Here is a 20,110-nt window from a genome sequence, read left to right as displayed (position 1 = left end):
TTTGACACTGTCATTTACGCGCTCTCAGAATCTTCTTCAGATAAGACATTTAGCCAACGCTAGGTGGCATTCACCAACTGCCTCAGCGCCTAGCGGAATCCTTGGTCAGTATTCAGTTGAGTAATTTCACTGCTGGGAGTGTCCATCGAAGTGTCAGTTCTCAGTTCATTCTTTTGAAAACCGTTCTATTGTTTTGTTTTAATCCATCAACGGTAAATATTTTGCATGTTTTATAATGTTTGCTGAAGACGTTTGAGGAAATTTTAATTTACCGTGTTTAAGTACGCAAAATTTGGATTCGTTTGCCCTATTTTTGACCTAGATGTAGATGTAAAATTTGTGACCATATATGGTAATAGTTTCTGGTGAAACCTTCTTTTGTGTCATTCATTCCTACTAAGATTTTAAGTTATAAATTGTATTTTTTACAGAAAATGTCGTCACGTAAGACAGCCGGACGTCGTGGCACGACTAAGAAGCGTGCTCAACGAGCTACTTCAAATGTTTTTGCCATGTTTGACCAGGCTCAGATTCAAGAATTCAAAGAAGCTTTCAACATGATTGATCAAAACCGTGATGGTTTTGTGGATAAGGAAGATCTCCATGATATGCTTGCATCTCTTGGTGAACCACATCATAAAGTTTCATGAGTGAATTAGTAAAAGAAAACATGTGGTTTACAATTCTAGGTAAAAACCCAACTGATGAATACTTGGAAGCCATGATGAATGAAGCACCTGGCCCCATCAACTTTACTATGTTTTTAACATTGTTTGGCGAGAAACTTCAGGGTACTGACCCAGAGGAAGTAATCAAAAATGCATTTGGATGTTTTGATGAAGAAAACACTGGCTTTCTTAATGAAGAGAGGCTGCGAGAATTATTAACTACCATGGGTGACCGCTTCACCGATGAAGATGTTGATGAGATGTATAGGGAAGCTCCAATTAAGAAGAGCATGTTTGACTACTTGGAATTTACTCGTATTCTCAAGCATGGAGCAATTGATAAAGATGATTAGGGTGTTGCAATTGCAACCATGATGAGAAATGTCATCATCTGTGTCATTATCATTCCCTACACAGATTGCCTTCCATATTCTTACTTCTTATTGTAATTCATCCTAAGAATATTTCCCCCCATACCATATGCTACTAATGAAGGGCTTTTGCCTCTCTTTGACCACTGCTTTAACTACAGTTTTATGGCTATGATGGCTTAAAAAAAAATAAAAATATCCACTAACGATTTTGCAGTTGAGCATGAAAATGTTCTTATTGCATGCACACCGTTTGCATCAAATTAATTAGATGGCGTATCTATGGTGCATTAAGGCTGATGTGCAAACGTTGCTTTTATGTTGCCAATAGCGTCATTGCAGCGACCTGTAAGGTTAACGATTTATTTTATTTCCGTTGTCATTTCAGTCGAAGACCTTAATATACAACAACTGTGAGTGGAGAACTGATAATTAGGACACAGTTTTACAGACTTTATTAGAATTTTTCTTTAAAGTACAGTATGTATGCAGATTTAGAGGCAATGGCAGTTTTTGGTACAACCACGCACTTTCGCAATAATGCCATATTTGTATTTTTATACTGTTCAGAGTTTCACTGAGGGCTGTGGCCCGGACCAAATGGGACGGGTTTTTTCTTAAGGGGTTAAAATTTACGGGTTTTTTTCCTTAAAGGGTTTTGAACCGGGTCGATGAGACAAAAAAAATGTTCCGTCCCGCTTGACCCGTGGGTCAGAAAAAACAACCCGGGTCGGGTCCTGTCCCGCGTAATTATCGGGTCAAATGCACTTTTCTTCTCTTCTTTTCACTTTTTCAGTCTCGTCATCAGACTCAACCATTACAACGTTTATATTTGGAAAACTTCTTTTTTTGCCAGCAGCATTGCCTGATTGACAGGATTTAGGTACATTTGGACGTTTTCTGCGAATGGTGGCCAATTTTCAAAACGATTTTTTCCACTATCCACAATATCTTTAAATTTTTTTACAATGAGCTAGAACTTGAAGTAGGAAAGCATAGCATTTTAGCATAGTCTCCAGCAGTTCAAAACTATATGTGATTTTGTTTGGCATAGAATTGTGTAAAACTTGTGTAGAAATTGTGGAAAGTGGAAAAATTGTTTTGAAAATTGGTCACCAGTCGCAGCACTATATTGAGACAAACGTCCCGAGGCGCCTGTGGGTTGGTGACTTGTTGGGAGGACTTCCCAAGTACGCAGAGAGATACCCCGATTCCTGACCGTTACTGTAGATTGCTATGTTTTTAAGCTATTCTGCTTTGTTGACTCGTAACTTAGCGTAAGAGTTAAAACCTTCTTTGTATTACTACTAGATGGCAACACATCTCGGGTTAGCCCGAAAACCCCTCGAACCGTACCGAAACCCGTCCCGAAAAAAAAAATTCCTTAAAGGGTTGCCTTTTATCGTTTTTTTTTCCTTGACCCGGGATCTGACCCGGGTTTTCATGACCCGGGCCACAGCCCCAGTTTCACTAATGAAACATACCAGAAATAAAAAAACAGTCTTAAGAATACAGATGAGTTGGCGACGATCGCCCCCTTTAACTAATGCCCCCTCGCGGTTGCTACAGTTGCCCCCCAGACTGTTGCCCCCCAAAACTATTGCCCCCTTAATTAATGCCCCCCCCCCGCAGTAAAATACACAATACTTTAATTAATGAAAAATATCGGAGTTATATTTTGTCATAATGGTACATAAAACACATTTAATTTACATTTTTTTGTAATGATGATGCTAAGTCTACAACTTCCATCGTTCAACACACTTTTCAAACAATAAAAAAAACAATCACTTCAATCAAAGTGTTTTCACTATTTTGTCTGAATCTGCTACTACGAAATGGGAGGCCAGAATAAACAAGTTTTTTTTTTACTCTTCTGAATTACGACTATCTATTTATAACCGGCCTTGTGTCGAAAATTATTGTCCACTTAAAAAATTACTACTGCTTTCCTTCTCAAACCCTTTTTCCTTCACAGCCTCCCCCTTCCTTTTCTTCATCTCGTTTAGACCCCCCCAGCTATTGTAACTACGATTGTCTTTTGTTTCTTTGCCAATTGCTGGGTCACCCTCCCTTTTACAGGCAGTCTGGAATTTGACGCCTCATGTTCAAGGTTCTCAATTAAGGCTCTCTCTAAATTCATTTTGCAAGTGCTATCTTCTCAAGCTCAACTTTCAATAAAACACAACGTAGGATTCTCTCCAAACAACACTTTCTTTTGCGTTCCATCCGCATTTTTTAATCTTACCTATTTTTTCCCACCTTGAGGGGCGGGGCTAAACCCTTTTCTATTTGTCACTACACCCATTCTATTACCCTAGGCCAGCCCGAGGGCTCGAACTAAGAAAAATTTTAGGCAAAAATCAATAAATTTAGATAAATTTAATCTAACTAAAAACAAAAAAAAAACATACCTTCAGTTTTAAGCTATGTTGTAAAGATGTATTCATATTAGTCTGCAAAGCAAAACTTTAAAATTTAGCAGCCAAAAAAGTTAGAGTTTTTTAAATAGACCAAGATCGGATGCTGAGTTGCCAAGGCTGAATTCCGACCTGGGGTATTTTTCCTCTCGGGCCCTATAGGAGGGAAATGAAAAATAATATATTTAATTAAGTTGTAGTTAGTTTTATTACAAAATCTTTTGGAATCGTGTACTATACCTCTGTGCTGATATAATACACAGCATTTTATCTCCAAAAAAGCTGTTATTTTTCCAGGAAACTTTTTGAAAGGTACTTGTTTACAATGTACCGTAGCAGACGTAAAGTGATTGACTGTGACTAGTGACTGTAGTGTCAAACTGTTTTCGTTTTTTATGTCATGAGTAGTGTAGTTTGTGATGTCAGTAATGAGTTATTTGACACAATTAGTCTTTTTAAGTTATCTGATTATGCTAAAGGATTTATTCATAAGGAAAAATAAATTTACTTAGAAAAACGTCTGCTTCTTGTTCTACAGTTGTAATACGGGGAGGGGGGTGGGGTGTTGTGGAAAGGTAAACAAGTACCTTTCAAAAAGTTTCCTGGAAAAATAACAGCTTTTTTGGAGATAAAATTTTTTGTATTATATCAGCACAGAGGTATAGTACACGATTCCAAAAGATTTTGTAATAAAACTAACTACAACTTAATTAAATATATTATTTTTCATTTCCCTCCTATAGGGCCCGAGAGGAAAAATACCCCAGGTCGGAATTCAGCCTTGGCAACTCAGCATCCGATCTTGGTCTATAGGGAATGGACGGGGTGGTATTGAAACTTAAACTAATAATGTTTCAACCATCAAATAATAATAATTTTTTTAAATGGTATCAAAAGATAGATGGCAAAAAACTACCTAAGGTAGATGTATTATAAATTTCCAAAATTATAACAAGGGTTCCAAATATAAGCAAACAAGAAGTAGCTCGGAAAAAATAGTATACGGCTAATAAAAAAAAAGATTTTCATTTTGCCGTATCGCTTAATTTCATCAACCAAATTGAACTAAATTTTTCGGAAACAATGTTTCATGATTATGTGAATTCATTGAAAAAATGTCGTCCAATTTGGATACAGTCGCGCCAACAATTGGTGAAGTTGGGCTTGATTGACCCATTTTGTTGATGGTCCAAAATCATATTTAAACAATGAAGCCAACTATTTCTAAACTAATAAAAACTTCCCCAAAAATATTCACCATCATACAACATATTAATAAAAAATGTAGAAAACGTATTACTACTTTTTGTATTTATTTTTATATTTAAATACTTTTTGTATTATATTGTTGTATGATGAAGAAGATGTAAACTTTTTCCCGAGAGATTTTCCTTGGGAAAGATTGAAGGCTATCCCGTGGTTATGGGCCCCAAAATGTTTATTGTTTCCCCAGGGGTTCCAGCCAGGTTTTGATTGGTTGTCAATTGAGGGAATTATCGCGTGTAAACTGGGGAACTTTTCGTTTTTATTTATTTTTTATTCGATTCGCCGTATTAAACTACGTGTCTGTGCAAATTTTCAAGTCTGTTGGTGTTTTCCTTCATTTTATATATTTATTTATTCGGTCGAAATTCAAATTTTCGAGGTTCCCGCCGGTTTGTGATTGGCTGCAAAATTGGGGGGAATTATCGCGTGTAAACTGGGGAACTTTTCGTTTTCATTTATTTCTTATTCGATTCGCCGTATTAAACTACGTGTCTGAGCAGAATTTCAAATCTGTTGGTGTTTGTGTTCATTTTATATATTTATTTATTCGGTCGAAATTCAAATTTTTGAGGTTCCCGCCGGTTTGTGATTGGCTGCAAAATTGGGGGGAATTATCGCGTGTAAACTGGGGAACTTTTCGCTTTCATTTATTTCTTATTCGATTCGCCGTATTAAACTACGTGTCTGAGCAGAATTTCAAATCTGTTGGTGTTTGCGTTCATTTCATAACTTTTATTTTGTGTTTGACTGCTTGTTCCGAATCCTACAACTCCGAAATAGCTAGAAGAGGCTTTGTCGCGATCGGTATTGTGCCATAGGCGAGAACGGAGGCAGGGGAACGTAGACGACGCAACGACAAGGAAAGAACACGTTTGGCGGCGTTAATTACACACGAGAATTCGCCAGTTACAGTCGCGTCAATCGTTTTCAATATAACAGTTTTGTAACACTTAAATGTCAGTTCGATTTAACGTGCCCGTAAAACAATACAGAGTATCGAAAATTACCTACAGTGTAAAGTCAGTGCGTATCGATAACACTGCTTGTTTACAAATATCGTAGGCGGCTGTCGTTTGTCATTTGTTTTATTAGCATTTTAAGAACAATGAAGTCAGCCGTGAAAACTGCTTGTACAATCAGTCATTCGTGTGGTGCTATCTAGTGGCAAAGGCAACGACGAAATGTGCGATCCTAACCTAACCTAACCCACCGTAGCGTTTTGGCACTACAACTATTTCACTTATTTTAGCCATCGCGGGCCTTTTATTATTTTTATATTATTATTTTATTATTGATCAACCTAACCGGTACTTGGTTTCAAACTAGGCTATCCCGTTGCTGTTTTTTTTATTGAATAATTGCGCAATAGTGCGCCATTTTACCATTCAGCCCGGTTCAGCCATTGACGTATGCCCAACTAAATCTCAAAGGCGGACACCCAGTGGCCTTAATTTAAAGTTTCAGCTTGCATCGTACCTTTATATTTATTAATGTAACAAAATTAGTACGACAAGAAAGCCGGCTTAGGAGATGAAAAACTTAAGATTTGAAGGTCGATCCTGAGCCAAGACTTTCGAGGAAATTGGGATGAGAAGTTCTATGGAATACCAGAGAATGAAATGGGAGGCCCTGAGGAGGCTACCAGGAAGCTGCTGAGTCCTAAAAAGCATTTAGGAAGTTTCACTCGTTCGTTCGTTCGAAAAGTAGAGGGTTTTAGGTCGTTGAAGAAGACGAAAATAGTATGCAACCGACTAATCAAAATTCAATCATCAATCGATCACTTTCAAAATGATTTATTGCATAGGATGGATTGATCAAAAAGTTTGGATTATCGAGATAGTGATCGGGTGACAACTCTGTCTGTAACTGTGCTTTTACCCGGTAAACAGAGGATAGTTAGCAACTTTTCTTGTGTTCCTTCGACAGAGGCTAAAAAATACCCGGCTTTCAACCTTACTTGAAGTCTCGAAGATCGTCGTGAACCTTCTACAAAGACCTTGTCTGTCGTCTTTCTAACCATTTTCCCTTTCTTCCATTAAACAGACCAAGAATTATAATCATACCATGAAAGTACATCATCGTTTGGCAAACTGGCATGTGGAATATTTGCCTCATATTACCCTGGCAACGACTGGAAATGTCCGTTCCTATCAAAATTATTTTTAATCAATGTTTCTTAAAATGACAAATTTAACTTACATTTACATGTATTAGAGGTATCCTTCATCTACGTCGTCATCGAAGTCCTCCCCCACTGTCCGTCTTATTTCTGTCATCCTGTTGTGAACCAACTGCTTCCACCGACCAGCCTCGCCTTTCATCCACCAGAAAGCTATCGCTGAGTCGGTCCACAGAAACTTTCTCTTGATCTGTTGCCCTGTAGCTTTCTCGATGTAGCTTCCGAGTCTCGCTGCCAGAAGCCCGCTTAGAAGCTCCAACCTCGGTATCGAGACGGATTTCTTGGGGTCCGGCGCTATCCTCGTCTTGCTACACAGCATCATCGGGTCTTTCCCATCTGTTCTCTGCAAGTATGCCACAACACTGTAGGCGACGTTACTTGCGTCGCAGAACAGGTGGAATCGGTCATCATGCTCTCCGGCCAATCTCAGCCTGCATGTATTTCTCAACTCAGTTATCCCATCGATAAATGTTTTCCAATGAGGTATCACCTCTATTGGAATGGGCTCATCCCATCCTGTTCCCGCCAACCAGATCTTCTGCATGATGAGTTTCCCCACCAACGTCACCGGCGCGATGAGACCCAGAGGGTAAAAAATCTTCAGCGCTAGACTGAAAATCTTCCGTTTGGTGGGTCTGTCACCAATTTCACGGGCTTCTCTGAGGACCTGCGTCCACTGTTAAAAAACATCGCACTTTTTTCGTAGAAAAAACCCCATTTTTCTGGTTCCACCAGGAACGGGCTTTTTACCCCGAAAAAATTGTATCGTTTTTGCATTACAAAAAATACGGGATTTTTACCCCGAAAAAATTGTATCGTTTTTGCATTACAAAAAATACGGGGTTTATTCTACAAATATTTTGTAGATAAAATTTCATAGAAATTATATATAAAAATACACCGAACCCGAATTTTAAATTAAATAATAAAAGTTTTTAGGAAACAAAATTGCTTTATTGGCTCATTTGACTTGGTTTTTTCAAACTGGAATATGGTGACGCGACGCGGTTCGAATAAAGAATATAACCGGTGACACATAACATACAGACATGGTGAAAACAAAACAAAGCTAGAAAACAATATTTCCACATAAAAGCGTGACTGAGTGATTGAGAAATCGAAATACACATATCATTACTTTGATTTTTCTACTCTTTCCTTTTCAAGATCTTTTACTAAAATGCTGATAGCTGCACTATCAGTCTTGGAGTCACGTTTACCGACAATGGTCCTTTGTAGAAAAAGAAAAGTATTAGACGCTTCCTTGTTATAGGAAATGTTAAAAACATAGAAAGCGTAGAACAAATTTAAAATGGCTTCCGTAATGGTTGCTGATGTAACGAAACATTGACTGTCTACAATGATGTGAAACTTTTCTTCGAAATGGAGAATAAAAGGCTGTCTGCCCTTAGTCTAATTCCGGTAAGTGGTAAACAGATGTTGAATTCCTCTCATCATCCTCACCGCGCCGCGTAATAGTCTCCGCATGCAGATGGCACCTGGCTGTTTCCCAACGTATGGCCCATCTGGACCCCTACCAGCTCTAGGTCCAGCCCCCGCACCAGCTCCAGCGCCAGCTCCACCTCAAGCTCCAGCGCCCGCACGACCTCCAGCACCATCTTCGACTTGCAGGTGAAGCACCAACTTCCACTTGAAGAATAACTCGGCATGACAAGTAAATGAAAAACAAGGCATTACTTACTTTTACATTAAACTTTTCAGCTAATTAATAAGTAAAGATTCAATGGGCATGGATGAACGCACTTCTAGGCCTTACAACAACTTACATGTTGCTGGGCCAGAACGCAAATCACTTCCATTGCAACTAACTAAAGGCCAGATGAACGCACTTCTAGGCCTTACAACAGCTTACATGTTGCTGGACCAGAACGCGAATCACTTCTAGCGTAACTAACTAAACACCAGATGAACGCACTTCTAGGCCTTACAACAGCTTACATCTTGCTGGGCCAGAACGCGAATCACGCATTCTTTACTACTAGAAGTTGGATTAAAAGTGTAATTACCAGCCCACACCACCGGTCCCGTACAGTTAAACGTACATCATACACCCCATCGTCTAATAAAGCACTGCTATTAGTTTTACCATTTAGAAAAGATGATCATAAGTTAATCTTTTACCTGAAACAGCAACTGGTGTTGGTCAGCTGGTCACACGTCTGTTATTCACTTGTTTTTTGGGGTTTACTTGGGCCTTGCCTAAGCCTGTGCACAATGAAAGTTTGGTTAAAAATGTACTTAGCAGTCGTTAATTAAAAGTGTACTTACCAGCCCACACCATCGGTTCCCTATACTTGAACCTGCATCACACACCCCATCGTCTAATAAAAAACTGCAATTAATTTTGCCATTTATAATGAGTGATCATACGTTAATCTTTTACCTGAAACAGCAACTGGTCACACGTCTTTCGCTTGTTCTTTTAGGTTGACTTGGGCCTCACCTAAGCTTGTGGACAAAGACAGTTCAAGAAACTAGCCAAATTATTGTCAGTCATGCTAAAATGTATGGTACCCACACTTTGTGAAAGTGGAAAAGACTGGCAAACGCAGGTGTTCACACTGAATGAACTCCACTTCAACTGAAACGCATAACAATAAACGTTTAGCAGTCGAACATGTTGCAATGTAAATACATCTGACAGAATTCAATTTCATACTTACGAAATTTTAGACTCCAATTTCCATTTTCATACGCAGTATAAGTTGACTTCAAGTAATAACTAAACCAGGGAGAGAAAAACGACGCGTCCTAAAATAGCTACCAACTCTGCAAACAAAAAAGCTGGAGAAAGACCCACAGACGTTTGGCGGCGTTGCCAGGAAATTTTATTACATTACTTATATGTTTTTAATGTAGAAATACTAGAGTATTATCTATGCTAGGGCTTTCAAAAAATTGGGAAACATTTTTATATTTCAATTTAATAGTATTCTCCTGTATTTTTTTAAATTATTAGGTATGGCAACTATGTTTCTATTTGTCACACTATTTCGTTTCCCTTACTTTGCAAGGGGGAGCACATCGAGCTCACAATATCATACCACTTAATATTAAGGATATACTGGATGCAGTTCACGATAAAATTCAAGACAGAGGACACAGGAGCTCACATGGTATTCATTTCATTGCTTATCATACAATTTAAAAATGTAAGTAAGTAACTAAGAAATATCAGTGCTTGATTTTACCTGTTTCTGCATCTCTTAAGACTGAGAGCTCAGTTCTTCTTTTAACCAGAATTCCTGTTGTGAAATTAGGTAACATTGGTTGACACTATTGCAGAGATTGAGTCCAATCACACAAACATTTCATACACAGTAAGGGATGACAGTGGTTCAATTGAAGTAGTCCAATGGATTGAAAATGAAGGGGAAAATGAACATCTTGTTAAAACTCAGCAAACAGGATTCCTACGACTTGGACTTCATTCAAGTTTCAAACATGAATTTATGCAGCAGCATTGCTAGGGACACGCTGCAAGAAGACCACACACACGGCAGAAACTGACGAGATCATTGCACTAAAAATGACTTAAGAAACCAATAACATTTGTACACATATATTATTTCCCTCGTTTTTTTCCCTTTTGCTTTTTTGTAAGATTGTTATTGTTTCACAATTGCACATTTTCGCGAGAATCAAAAGAGTATTCATTATTTTCTAGAGGTGCTGACAATCAAAAGAGAAAAATAAACCAGCAATGTCCAATGTATTGTACGTACAATGTACCATTGGCTGACGCAGTGTTCCTTTCGCAGGATAGTATTCTTGCTATCTCACATACATCAAATCTTCACAGAATCCTCCTAACTCCCAATCACATTCAGTCTACCAGTATTTACACGAAGGTATTGTGCTATGGACTTCTTGTATAAGATTTTCTTCGTCTGCTCAGTATTGTTTTGCTACACAACTTTTCTACCCGTTTATTTAAGAATTTTATGTGTTTAAAACCCCCAAAATTACGTATTCCCTTATTGCCCCATAAAATTGTAGTTGAAACCCGAGTTATTTTGTGTATACCACGAAGTTTTCGTAATGGTTACGAAAATTGCAGTTTAAACCCCAATTATTTTGTGTATACCACGAAATTTTCTTGACGGTTACGAAAATTTCGTGCGGTTACAATTTTTTCGGGGGTCAAATACCCGAATAGTTGGAAACCGTTTTAACAGTGTCGGATTAAACCTAAATTTCTCCGATACTGGATCCCAGATTACCCCTAGGGTCTTTGTTGCTGATTTACTTTCAGCTGCCACACTCGTGACCGTCTCTTTGAACTGAACCTCCGGCAGTCTCTTAATGAATTTTGCGCTATTGGAGGTCCATTTACACAATTCAATTTTTGCGGCTTTGAAAATCGTATTCGCTTCGCGAATGCGTTTCTCCGCATCCTCAACCGTGGTCTTTCCCCCTAACAAGTCGTCGACGTACAACTGCTGTTGTAATTGTCTCACGGTCTCGGGGTATTTTTCTTCGAACCCTTTCAGGTGTTTGAGGATGACGGCTTTGAGAATGAACGGACTGCATGACAACCCGGTACTCTCTTCTATCGGTACTCAATCAACCTGGGCTCTGTTTTCCTAGGGTCATCTACCCAAATGAACCGGATATATTGCCCGTGCTCCTGGCGGATCTCCACTTGGAGAAACGCCTGAGTGATGTCGGCTGTCCAGACTATCCATATTTTGTCGGAATCACAACAAGACTGCCAACACTTCCGGGTTTAAATTCGGCCCTGTCTCCAACGCATCGTTGATGCTAGGTCTCTCTTTCAGATGGGCCAATCCATCGAACACCGGCCGAATTTTCGTTGTCTCCGCGCTCACTTTGATCACCGGACGGTGAGGCAAGTAAGTGCAGATACCGTCAAATTCTCGGTCGGCTTCTTCATTGAAACCGTCCCTGATATATTGTTGAAATATCTCGTGATATTTCAACTTATCTTGCAGCTGGGTCTTGCCCAGCAGCCCCTGCAGCCGTTTCATCGCTATATTCCGGTTGGATTCGATTTTGCGATGGCCGATTTTGATGGGGAACAACACAATGTATCTCCCATCCTCAGCCCGCTGAATCGTCTCCTGAAACGTTTCCAAGAATGCGGGCTCTGATCTTTCTTGCCGGGTTATCTCCATATGTCCAGACTCCAAAATTCCTTGAAGTCCGTCATCGGTCTCTGAGCGTCTACTGTCGCTGAGAGCACTTGCTCTTCTGCCTTGCAGTTTTCACTTATCGTGCCGAATATCAGCCAGCCGACTTTGCTCGCACATGCGAACAACCCATTCGCACTGGGACGGTCTTGTGCTGCATTACCGACCAGATAAAATCACAGCCAACGATGATGTAAAACTGACTGCCTTGTTGCCCGGTTATGTACCGGTCATCGGCTAGGTCTTTCCCCTCGCTTATCAAGCATTTCGAGAAATCTGTCGGGGTGGCCTTCTTTGCGTGTGCTAAGAATTTCCTCGCAATCGGTTCGATCTTTATCTCCTGGGCGTCCTTGTTTAGTCCCGTTAGTCTGAGACCGAGTATCGCGTGGTTTTTCCCAGCTTTATTCAACCTTAACCCGTTGACAGCCAGGTATTGCGCCCTCCTTTTCCCGGCTCCGACCCTGGTCACCGTGTCCTGACGGACAAACGTTCTCTCACTTTCAGAGTCTATCAGTCCTACTATCTTTATTCTGTTCCCGGCGTTCCCCTTAAGTTACGCCGTGAATGTTGGTAATACTCCCGTTTTCGATCTAGTGGAAATCGTCAACGTGTTGGTGTCTATCGTCACCACCTTCGGAGTTCTTTGAGGGGAGAATATTCTGTTTCCTGCGGGAGTTGTCGCATATCCCCCTGCCCGTGGTCTCGCCACGCATACGGAAGGGCTATGTTCTGTACTCCCGCAGTGTCGCCACAGAATCCGCGAAATGTAGTGTTCCGTCCGATGCGATCGGGCCAGACACTTCAGGCATCGACTGTCCTTCTCACACGTCGCTCTTCTCTGAACCGACGATCCCTGATTGCAGTTATTGTGCAAGTGGGGTTTCTGGCAAAAGAAAAACAACATGCTTCTATTGCCCTTGTTCGACGTCGTAGCGGCCGACTGTGGCACGGGCTTCCCGCTACAACTCGTCGACAACGCCTCATCTTTCTCTCTGTCTTATTTCCCTTTTCAGGGCCTTCAATATCATTGATAACGTGGGTTCTTCATCGTCCCACCTATCTCTCTAACGGCTAACCAGCGACTTCCGAAAGGACGCCAGTAGATCCGGGGCGAGATAGGCTTCGTGCGTCTTGGTGTTCACTCCGAGGCTGACTAACGCAGCGACGGTATTTGTGAGCCCATCGTGAAGCTTCTGCCACTGCGGAAGAGCTGAAGTCTTGCTCTTCTGAGCTTCATCTCCCATTCTGTCTTTCAGCATGTGAGAAATTAATTCACTTGACGATTGAAGGAAAACTAGGCCCCTACGTTGTGTACTTTAAATAAACCTAGTCGTAAATGAAAGCAAAGGGGGTTCTTTATTGAACAATGAGAAAAAAATAGAGTGAGCCAAAGACTGCGAAACAAACGAGCGATGTGTTGTTTCTGAATTCAGAACTGAGACTGACGCACTGAAATCGAAGATTAAATTAAGACAAAGGAGTCTAAGAGGAAGGGTGAGCAAAAAAGGGTAAAGTCATCATGGCGATGAAATGTGGAAAAGGGGGGTGAGAAATGAAAAGAAATCATCTTGGGTGTGAAATGTGGAGGAGGTGAAAAAACAGGAAGATGTAAACTTGTAAAGGAAAAAGCTTGAGATGTTGCAACAGAAAAAAAGGGGGTACAGCGTGGGAAAGAAGCATTTGAAAAAAAGGCAAGAAAAATGATTTTTGACACGTCCATCGCCTTACGGTATTGGTTCGTCCCGTATTGCAGGTACAACACCGCATCCGCGGCCTTTCCTCTCAAACAGCCGCAAAGGTACTGACACTTCTGCTTATCTGACAGCGAGGCATCGTCGTTGCAAGTCGACCAAGCGGCCTTCCAACTCCCCCACGCTGCTATCTCTCCACTAAACATCGGAAGACGTAACGCTGTGCGATTGATGAGTGTGGTAGTCGTCGGCGCAGGGTTTCGTTTCTGAGACTCCACCAACTGATCCAACACCGCCATCTCACTCAACTCTACGTCAAGCTGCTCGCGGTCGTTCACTCTGTCTTCCGCCATCGAGATTTCCGCTAGCTTCCGTGTAATCTCCTTTATTCTCTCATGTCTGGTTTTCGCCTTGAGTGTATTCACTCGCCGCTCCCCTTTGTCTCGTGACGTCTTCACTACAAGAGCGGCCCCCATTAATTCAGTCAAAAGGGTGTATCGTTCGGCCGTCAACTCATCCCTTGTCTCACAAGAGGTGGTTGCCGCCGACGCTCTGCTTGAGTGCCGGCTTCTTGCCGTTGCTCCTTCCTCCGTGGAGTCTCCCACCGTTTCGGTGGTCTCCCCTTGCTCTGTCTGTCGATTCTGCCGCAACTCAACAAGGAGATTTTCCTTGAATTTCTTCATCGCTTTAGCGTACTCGAGCATGACTCGCTTTGTCAGCGAGTCATCTTGCCGGAGTGTCCCGATAAGGGATGCTTCTCTGGCGTTCATCTCCTCTCTTCTTCTCTTCAACCCACTCTTTACCAACACCGACTGTCTTTGTTGCATTTGGGCCTCTATCTGCGGGAGCAGTACGTTGAATCTGCGCACCTCCGCTTCGAGAGTCCTCGTCTTTCCGTCAAGTGCTGCTATCTTAGCGTCTTGTCTCTCGGCTGTTTCGCGGAACTCTTGTTCCAGCCGTTTATATTGTCACGTGGTCAATGACCACGTTATGTGATCCGGTATGGAATGCTACCGGACGTGTGACGTCAGTGTTCCCCCCCCCCATATATAGTCCCCGTGGTCGTGTATCAGTGGGCAGTCTTAGTCTTGTGAACCGTCAATACAACATACTGTTACATGGTGGAGATGCAGAACCTCCGGTAAGTCTCTTTTGTGGTTGTGTTTCTGTTCGATTCTGTGCTACGGAGGCGGTGGCTGTCAGGGACCCCTGAGAGTCGATGACCCAACTGGTTTTAGCACCTTAAATTGTTGGGGTACGGGGTCACGGCTCCGACCGTAGGGCAATCGGGGGAAGCATAACGAAGGAGAGACGCCGGGGGGAAAACGGTGAAAAGGTTCAAGGCGGGGCAGACGGGTACATTGAGGGAAAGTGGATAGCGTAAACCGTGAGCCGAAGTGGTCGGCAAGAATCGGAGAAGTGACCGTGAGCCGAAGAGTTCGGCAAGAAGCGGAGAAGTGACCGTGAGCCGAAGTGTTCGGCAAGAATCGGGGCAGTGAACCGTGAGCCGAAGAGTTCGGCAAGAAGCGGAGAAGTGACCGTGAGCCGAAGTGTTCGGCAAGAATCGGGGCAGTGAACCGTGAGCCGAAGTTTTCGGCAAGAAGCGGAGAAGTGAACCGTGAGCCAAAGTTATTGGCAAGAAGCCGAGAAGTGAACCGGGAGCCGAAGAGTTCGGCAAGAAACAGCGGTGCGAGGATTGCGGGAAGTAGATGATAGGAGAGGAGGACGTAAGGAGCGGGGAGAGAATCCGAGACGCTCGGGGACGGTTCGTGGCACGGGGTAGTTGGGGTATACCCGAGATCGGGAGTGCATCCCAGGGGCGGGCGAGGACGCGCAGTCGACCGTTGAGGGAAAGCGGAACGGAAGAGCGAGGAGAAATAGAGGACGAGGCTAACGAACCCCAACAGGAGCAGCGACCGGCATCCGTTCGGCAGGAGTATCATCTCACATTCAGTGAGGAGGAAACTGAGCGGCGGGAGGACGCCGAAGAGGAAGAAGGATCGGGAGAACACGGAGAAGAGCAGCCAGAGTGGGATTTCACGGATTTGAGAAGAAGATCGTCGAATATCAGTAGCTACATCCGGGGATTCAGAGCAGCTCAACAGCAAGTGGGCGCAAGGCACGCGATGGCCGCACAGATAAAATTCCAATCCCCACCCACCTTCGGGGGGAAGGACAGGGAAGACGTCGTGCAGTGGATGCATCGATACGAAAGAATCGGGAGATATAATCGATGGGGAGATGAAGAACTTCGCGACCACGTGGAGCTGTCGCTGTCCGGGGCAGCACAGAAGTGGTACTCATACAAAGAGGCCGCGGGACAACTAGCAGCCGAATGGGAGGATGATGCAGGACCGTTAATTGTACCAGGAGTTAAAACACAGCTGTTGGAGCAATTCAAGCCAGTCAATCAGAATCGATTCAATGAAGCGAAACTGAGAGAACGCAAACAAGGAATCGAAGAATCCACGATCGAGTATTTTTACGACATCCTGGATTTATGCCGCAGAGTAGACCCGAATATGTCCGAAGCTACGAGATTGGCGCACCTATGGAGAGGACTCAAGCCAAGTTTACTAGAGAAACTCTGGAGTTTGAAACCCAACTCATGTGACGAATTCCTTCAAGAAATTAAGCGGTATCAGGAAATGACTTCCCGAGCAAGACACGAGGAATGGGCGATGGGCATGGTCGGAAAACAAACACCAACGGCGGGAAGTGAGAGAATGGATCGATTAGAAAAATTGCTAGAGGGACTGACGGGAGCCGTTGCATTGAGGAACGCATCAGGGGCAGCCGAACAGCAAGGAGAAAGAGCGGAGAGTCAACAGTATCGGTCGGATAACCGATCGATACTGAAATGGACTTCGGATGGGGAACCTATCTGCAGCAGATGTAAGACGGAGGGACACATCGGGAGAGAGTGTCCAACAAGAACATACGGTCAGGGAGGCCTGAGGGGTCGGACGCCGGACGGACAGGTCGTATGCTACGGGTGTGAAGGGATAGGACACATACGTCGTGACTGCCCGAGCTCCCAGCGAGAAGGAGGGGCACCACAACAGCAACGGCAGGTGCGATTCGCTGGAGAGGGTAGGCAAGTAATTGGTCTAGTAGGGACACAGCATGTAGACCCGGAGGTAGTAGCATGGCCAATTCTGAAAATCGACATCCAGAGGATGGTAGTACTGGATGTGTGGTGCTGGGGAAAACGGGTGGCTGCCGTGATAGATACAGGGGCGGGAGTGTCCGTGTGTTCGCCCAAATTAGTAAGAGAACTAGGGATAACAGTGACACCATGGCGCGCAAATCGTCTAGTATCAGTTGACGGCAAGGAGATTCAACCGGGAGGAGCCGCAATGCTGTCAGTATCAGATGGGAGGATGACCGTTGAGGGGGAGGCTTTGGTTCTGGACGGTGACATCGACTTACTTCTGGGGAAGGACATGTTGGAAAAACTTGGAACGCGGATGAAGATTGGGGCGCTACCGGAGATCTTCATTGGAGACACTGCCATGGGAGCACCGGTGGAAGAGATGACGGAGGAAGCACCGAAACTAGTAGTCCAGAATGGATGCTGGTTCCCACCCCGATCGAGGAAAGTGGTCGCAACTCAACCACTAGATTTGAATGGGTTTGGCGAAGGTGCACTGGTGGAACCATCCCAACCATTGCAGAGGACGAAAAGGGTGTCGACGGGAAAGGTCCTAGTTAGCGGAGTGGGAACAATCGGACAGATGGCGATATCCCACTTATCGGACCACAAACAATGGATCGAAGAGGGGACGGTGTTAGGAATAATCGAGCCAGTGACCGAAATCAAGGATCGAGACACGCCAGTAGCCGTCGCGACAGCAGAGGCAGAGAAGAAAGCGCGCCGAGAGCACAAATTTGACAGCAGGATTGGAGAAGGATTAATGCCGACAGACAGAGAAAAGATCCGAGAAGTGTTAGTGGAATATGGTGACTATTTTTCGTGGCCCGGAGACCAACTAGGACTGTGTACGGCAGCAGGGCAGACAATAGAGGCCAGGGGAAAGGACATCCGTGACCGAGAGGCTGAAACTAGAGAGACTATACCCCTGGACGAGGAGGTGCAAGAAGCTCGAAATGAAAGGGTGGACGATCAGGTGCGTCGATCGACACGAGTCCGGATGCCACCAGTACGATACGGACAAATGCCGTAGGTGGCAGTGGGGGCTTTTCTCCTTCTGCTAGGACTACTAGGACCGCGGATGGGGGAACTTTTCCCACCTACTCAACTGCGGTCGGTAGACGACTCAGTAGACGACTCGGAGAGGGAAAAACGAGCGGCGGAACATCATACATACCCATTCGAGCTATGGGGTGTGGGAGCAGCGTTGTTCATGGCCAGTGTGGCTGTGTTCAGCATCCAGTGGTGCCACGGGAGAAAAGGAGACGTTAATAGGGCCGACCTTCGGGAACGCCTACGGATAGTGGAGGAGTTCGAAGAAGAAGAAGCTAAGAAGCGACGTGCGCGGCGGTGGAGTACCGCCGAAAAAAAAGGATGATGTTTTTTTTTGGGGGGGTGTCATGTGGCCTATATCATGTACCAATGTTCCCGGTTTTCTTTCGGTATATCTTTTTTTGTAATGTTTGTTTTTTTTAGTAATGCATTCGGGGACGAATGCAGCTAGAGGGGGGGATGTCACGTGGTCAATGACCACGTTATGTGATCCGGTATGGAATGCTACCGGACGTGTGACGTCAGTGTTTCCCCCCCATATATAATCCCCCGTGGTCGTGTATCAGTGGGCAGTCTTAGTCTTGTGAACCGTCAATACAACATACTGTTACAATATTCTTTTGTGAATCTCGCCTCGACTCTCTCCAGCTATCCATTGAGACCGGCAATGTCGTTTTTGGCTTCGTCTAACGCCACTTCCTGCAACGCGAACCGTTCATCTGATACCTCCGCAGCCACTGCTGCTCGGGTCTTGACCGTTCTTGGTTCCGTGCTCATTCTTTCCTTTTTCCCTTTACCGAAAAATTTAGTCAGATTATGACGCGATAGTTTGGTTTAACAATTTTTATTTCTCTCAGAAACACAAGAAAACAAGATACAAGGCCTTTTCACGCTGAATAAAAGCTCTGAGGCGACTTCAACACCGCCTCCTCGTCTTCGGAAGTGTTTATCCCGTGCTTTCGGAGCTGTTTGGCTAGCACTTTCTCTGACGGGGTCGTCCAGCTTCAGCTTTCCTTGCTCGATCGGGGTGTTTCCCCGGGCGTCTCCTTCCTCGAGTGCTTGCTGCTACTTCTGGATTTGGAAGACTTGGATGATTTGGACGAGCGCGCGGGATTACAAGTACGGCTTCGGGAGCCGAAGTGGATGGATCGGGTTGAGGCACGACCTCTGGAAGCGAATGAATCTGAAGGACCGCCGGTCCAACGATCGGCTAGGGGATGTAAGGCTCCGATGTCTTGGCCGCTAGTCTCCGGTCGGCGGATGATTTGGCCAACTCCTCCTCCCTTTGGATCAAGGCTTCCTTCTCCCGGCGAAGAAGACAGGTCTGCTGTACGTATAGAGCGGTTTCTGTCGCCTCCTTCTCTTTTCGCTGGGCGATGATGATCGCAAGTGGGTGTTCCTCCTTAACTTTCTGAACGGCCTCGAGTTCCGCCCTCTCCTTGTCGTTGAGGAACTTCAAGTCTTGGTCTGCCGGTCTGGCGTATGGGGCAAACCGGGCTGGAGGTGAAATTTTGGGCTTGGCAGGTGCAGATGTTGCTCGCGGGAATGACTCCCTGAACCCGAGTCGTCGGAAGACTAGTCTCTCGGAACTACTCTTTCCAGCCCGACCCAAAGAGAGTGGATATTGTTTGTCTCCAGCACCTGCTCGAAGGAGCGATAGACCGTATCTTCGCTGGGGGAACGGATATTGTCCGACACTCTAATCAGAAAAAACACGGAAGAGAAAAACTTAGTTGTGATAACATTTTTTAAAGTTTTTAATGAGATAATTAAGTCCCAGCTAAAAAATATTATTTTTCGGCTGAGTCCCAACTTTTCAATTTTGTAAAAATTTTTCAAAGTCCGAAAAACAAAATTTTTCGGACTTTAACACCGGGTTAACACCAAACAAAAATTTTAACACCGGCATCTCGGGTTCGAAGGACCAATTTCATGATTATATCCCGTTGGGCTTGTTAACTGCTGGCACAGATAGTCAGTCGGGACTTACGGGGGTGAGCCTGCCAGCCTGTTTACTTACTCTCGGTTGACTTTTTGGTCTAGTGCCGTAGCACGTTCCAAGGACTACAGCTGTCTTCTTTGTCGGGCTAAAGCTCGAAAGTCCAGCGACTGCTTTTCGCCTTTATCGGGCTAG

At 44.0% G+C, this 20,110-nt stretch overlaps 1 protein-coding gene and 2 long non-coding RNA genes across 3 annotated transcripts; 2 read left to right on the top strand and 1 right to left on the bottom strand.

The window, feature by feature from the left end:
• The first annotated feature begins 51 nt into the window (after positions 1 to 51).
• Positions 52 to 1,248, top strand: LOC116919380 (myosin regulatory light chain sqh). Its single transcript, XM_032925345.2, has 3 exons — positions 52 to 212; positions 432 to 624; positions 690 to 1,248. The coding sequence occupies exons 2-3, from the start codon at positions 435 to 437 to the stop codon at positions 1,019 to 1,021; spliced, it is 522 nt and encodes a 173-aa protein (XP_032781236.1). The 5' UTR covers positions 52 to 212; positions 432 to 434; the 3' UTR covers positions 1,022 to 1,248.
• A 6,588-nt stretch (positions 1,249 to 7,836) lies between these two features.
• LOC116934988 lies at positions 7,837 to 9,711 on the bottom strand. Its single transcript, XR_004401101.2, has 6 exons — positions 9,589 to 9,711; positions 9,444 to 9,506; positions 9,309 to 9,368; positions 9,194 to 9,246; positions 9,047 to 9,130; positions 7,837 to 8,984 (listed from the first exon to the last, which is right to left on the bottom strand). It is a non-coding gene; the product is annotated as an uncharacterized LOC116934988 (long non-coding RNA).
• A 228-nt stretch (positions 9,712 to 9,939) lies between these two features.
• Positions 9,940 to 10,472, top strand: LOC123470490. The gene is made up of 2 exons (XR_006644165.1): positions 9,940 to 10,077; positions 10,186 to 10,472. It is a non-coding gene; the product is annotated as an uncharacterized LOC123470490 (long non-coding RNA).
• Positions 10,473 to 20,110: the final 9,638 nt, after the last annotated feature.

The sequence above is a fragment of the Daphnia magna genome, linkage group LG3 (genome assembly GCF_020631705.1).
Source record: "Daphnia magna isolate NIES linkage group LG3, ASM2063170v1.1, whole genome shotgun sequence".
NCBI lineage: Eukaryota > Metazoa > Arthropoda > Branchiopoda > Diplostraca > Daphniidae > Daphnia > Daphnia magna.
The sequence above is the reverse complement of the archived record's forward strand: the minus strand, read 5'-3'. Positions and strand labels throughout refer to the sequence as shown.

Excerpts from the sequence above, each read along its gene's own strand:
- LOC116919380 (XM_032925345.2), top strand. The coding sequence starts at position 435 with ATGTCGTCACGTAAGACAGCCGGACGTCGTGGCACGACTAAGAAGCGT. Across the intron at positions 625-689 it reads TGATATGCTTGCATCTCTTG|GTAAAAACCCAACTGATGAA; the intron begins GTGAACCACATC and ends TTACAATTCTAG.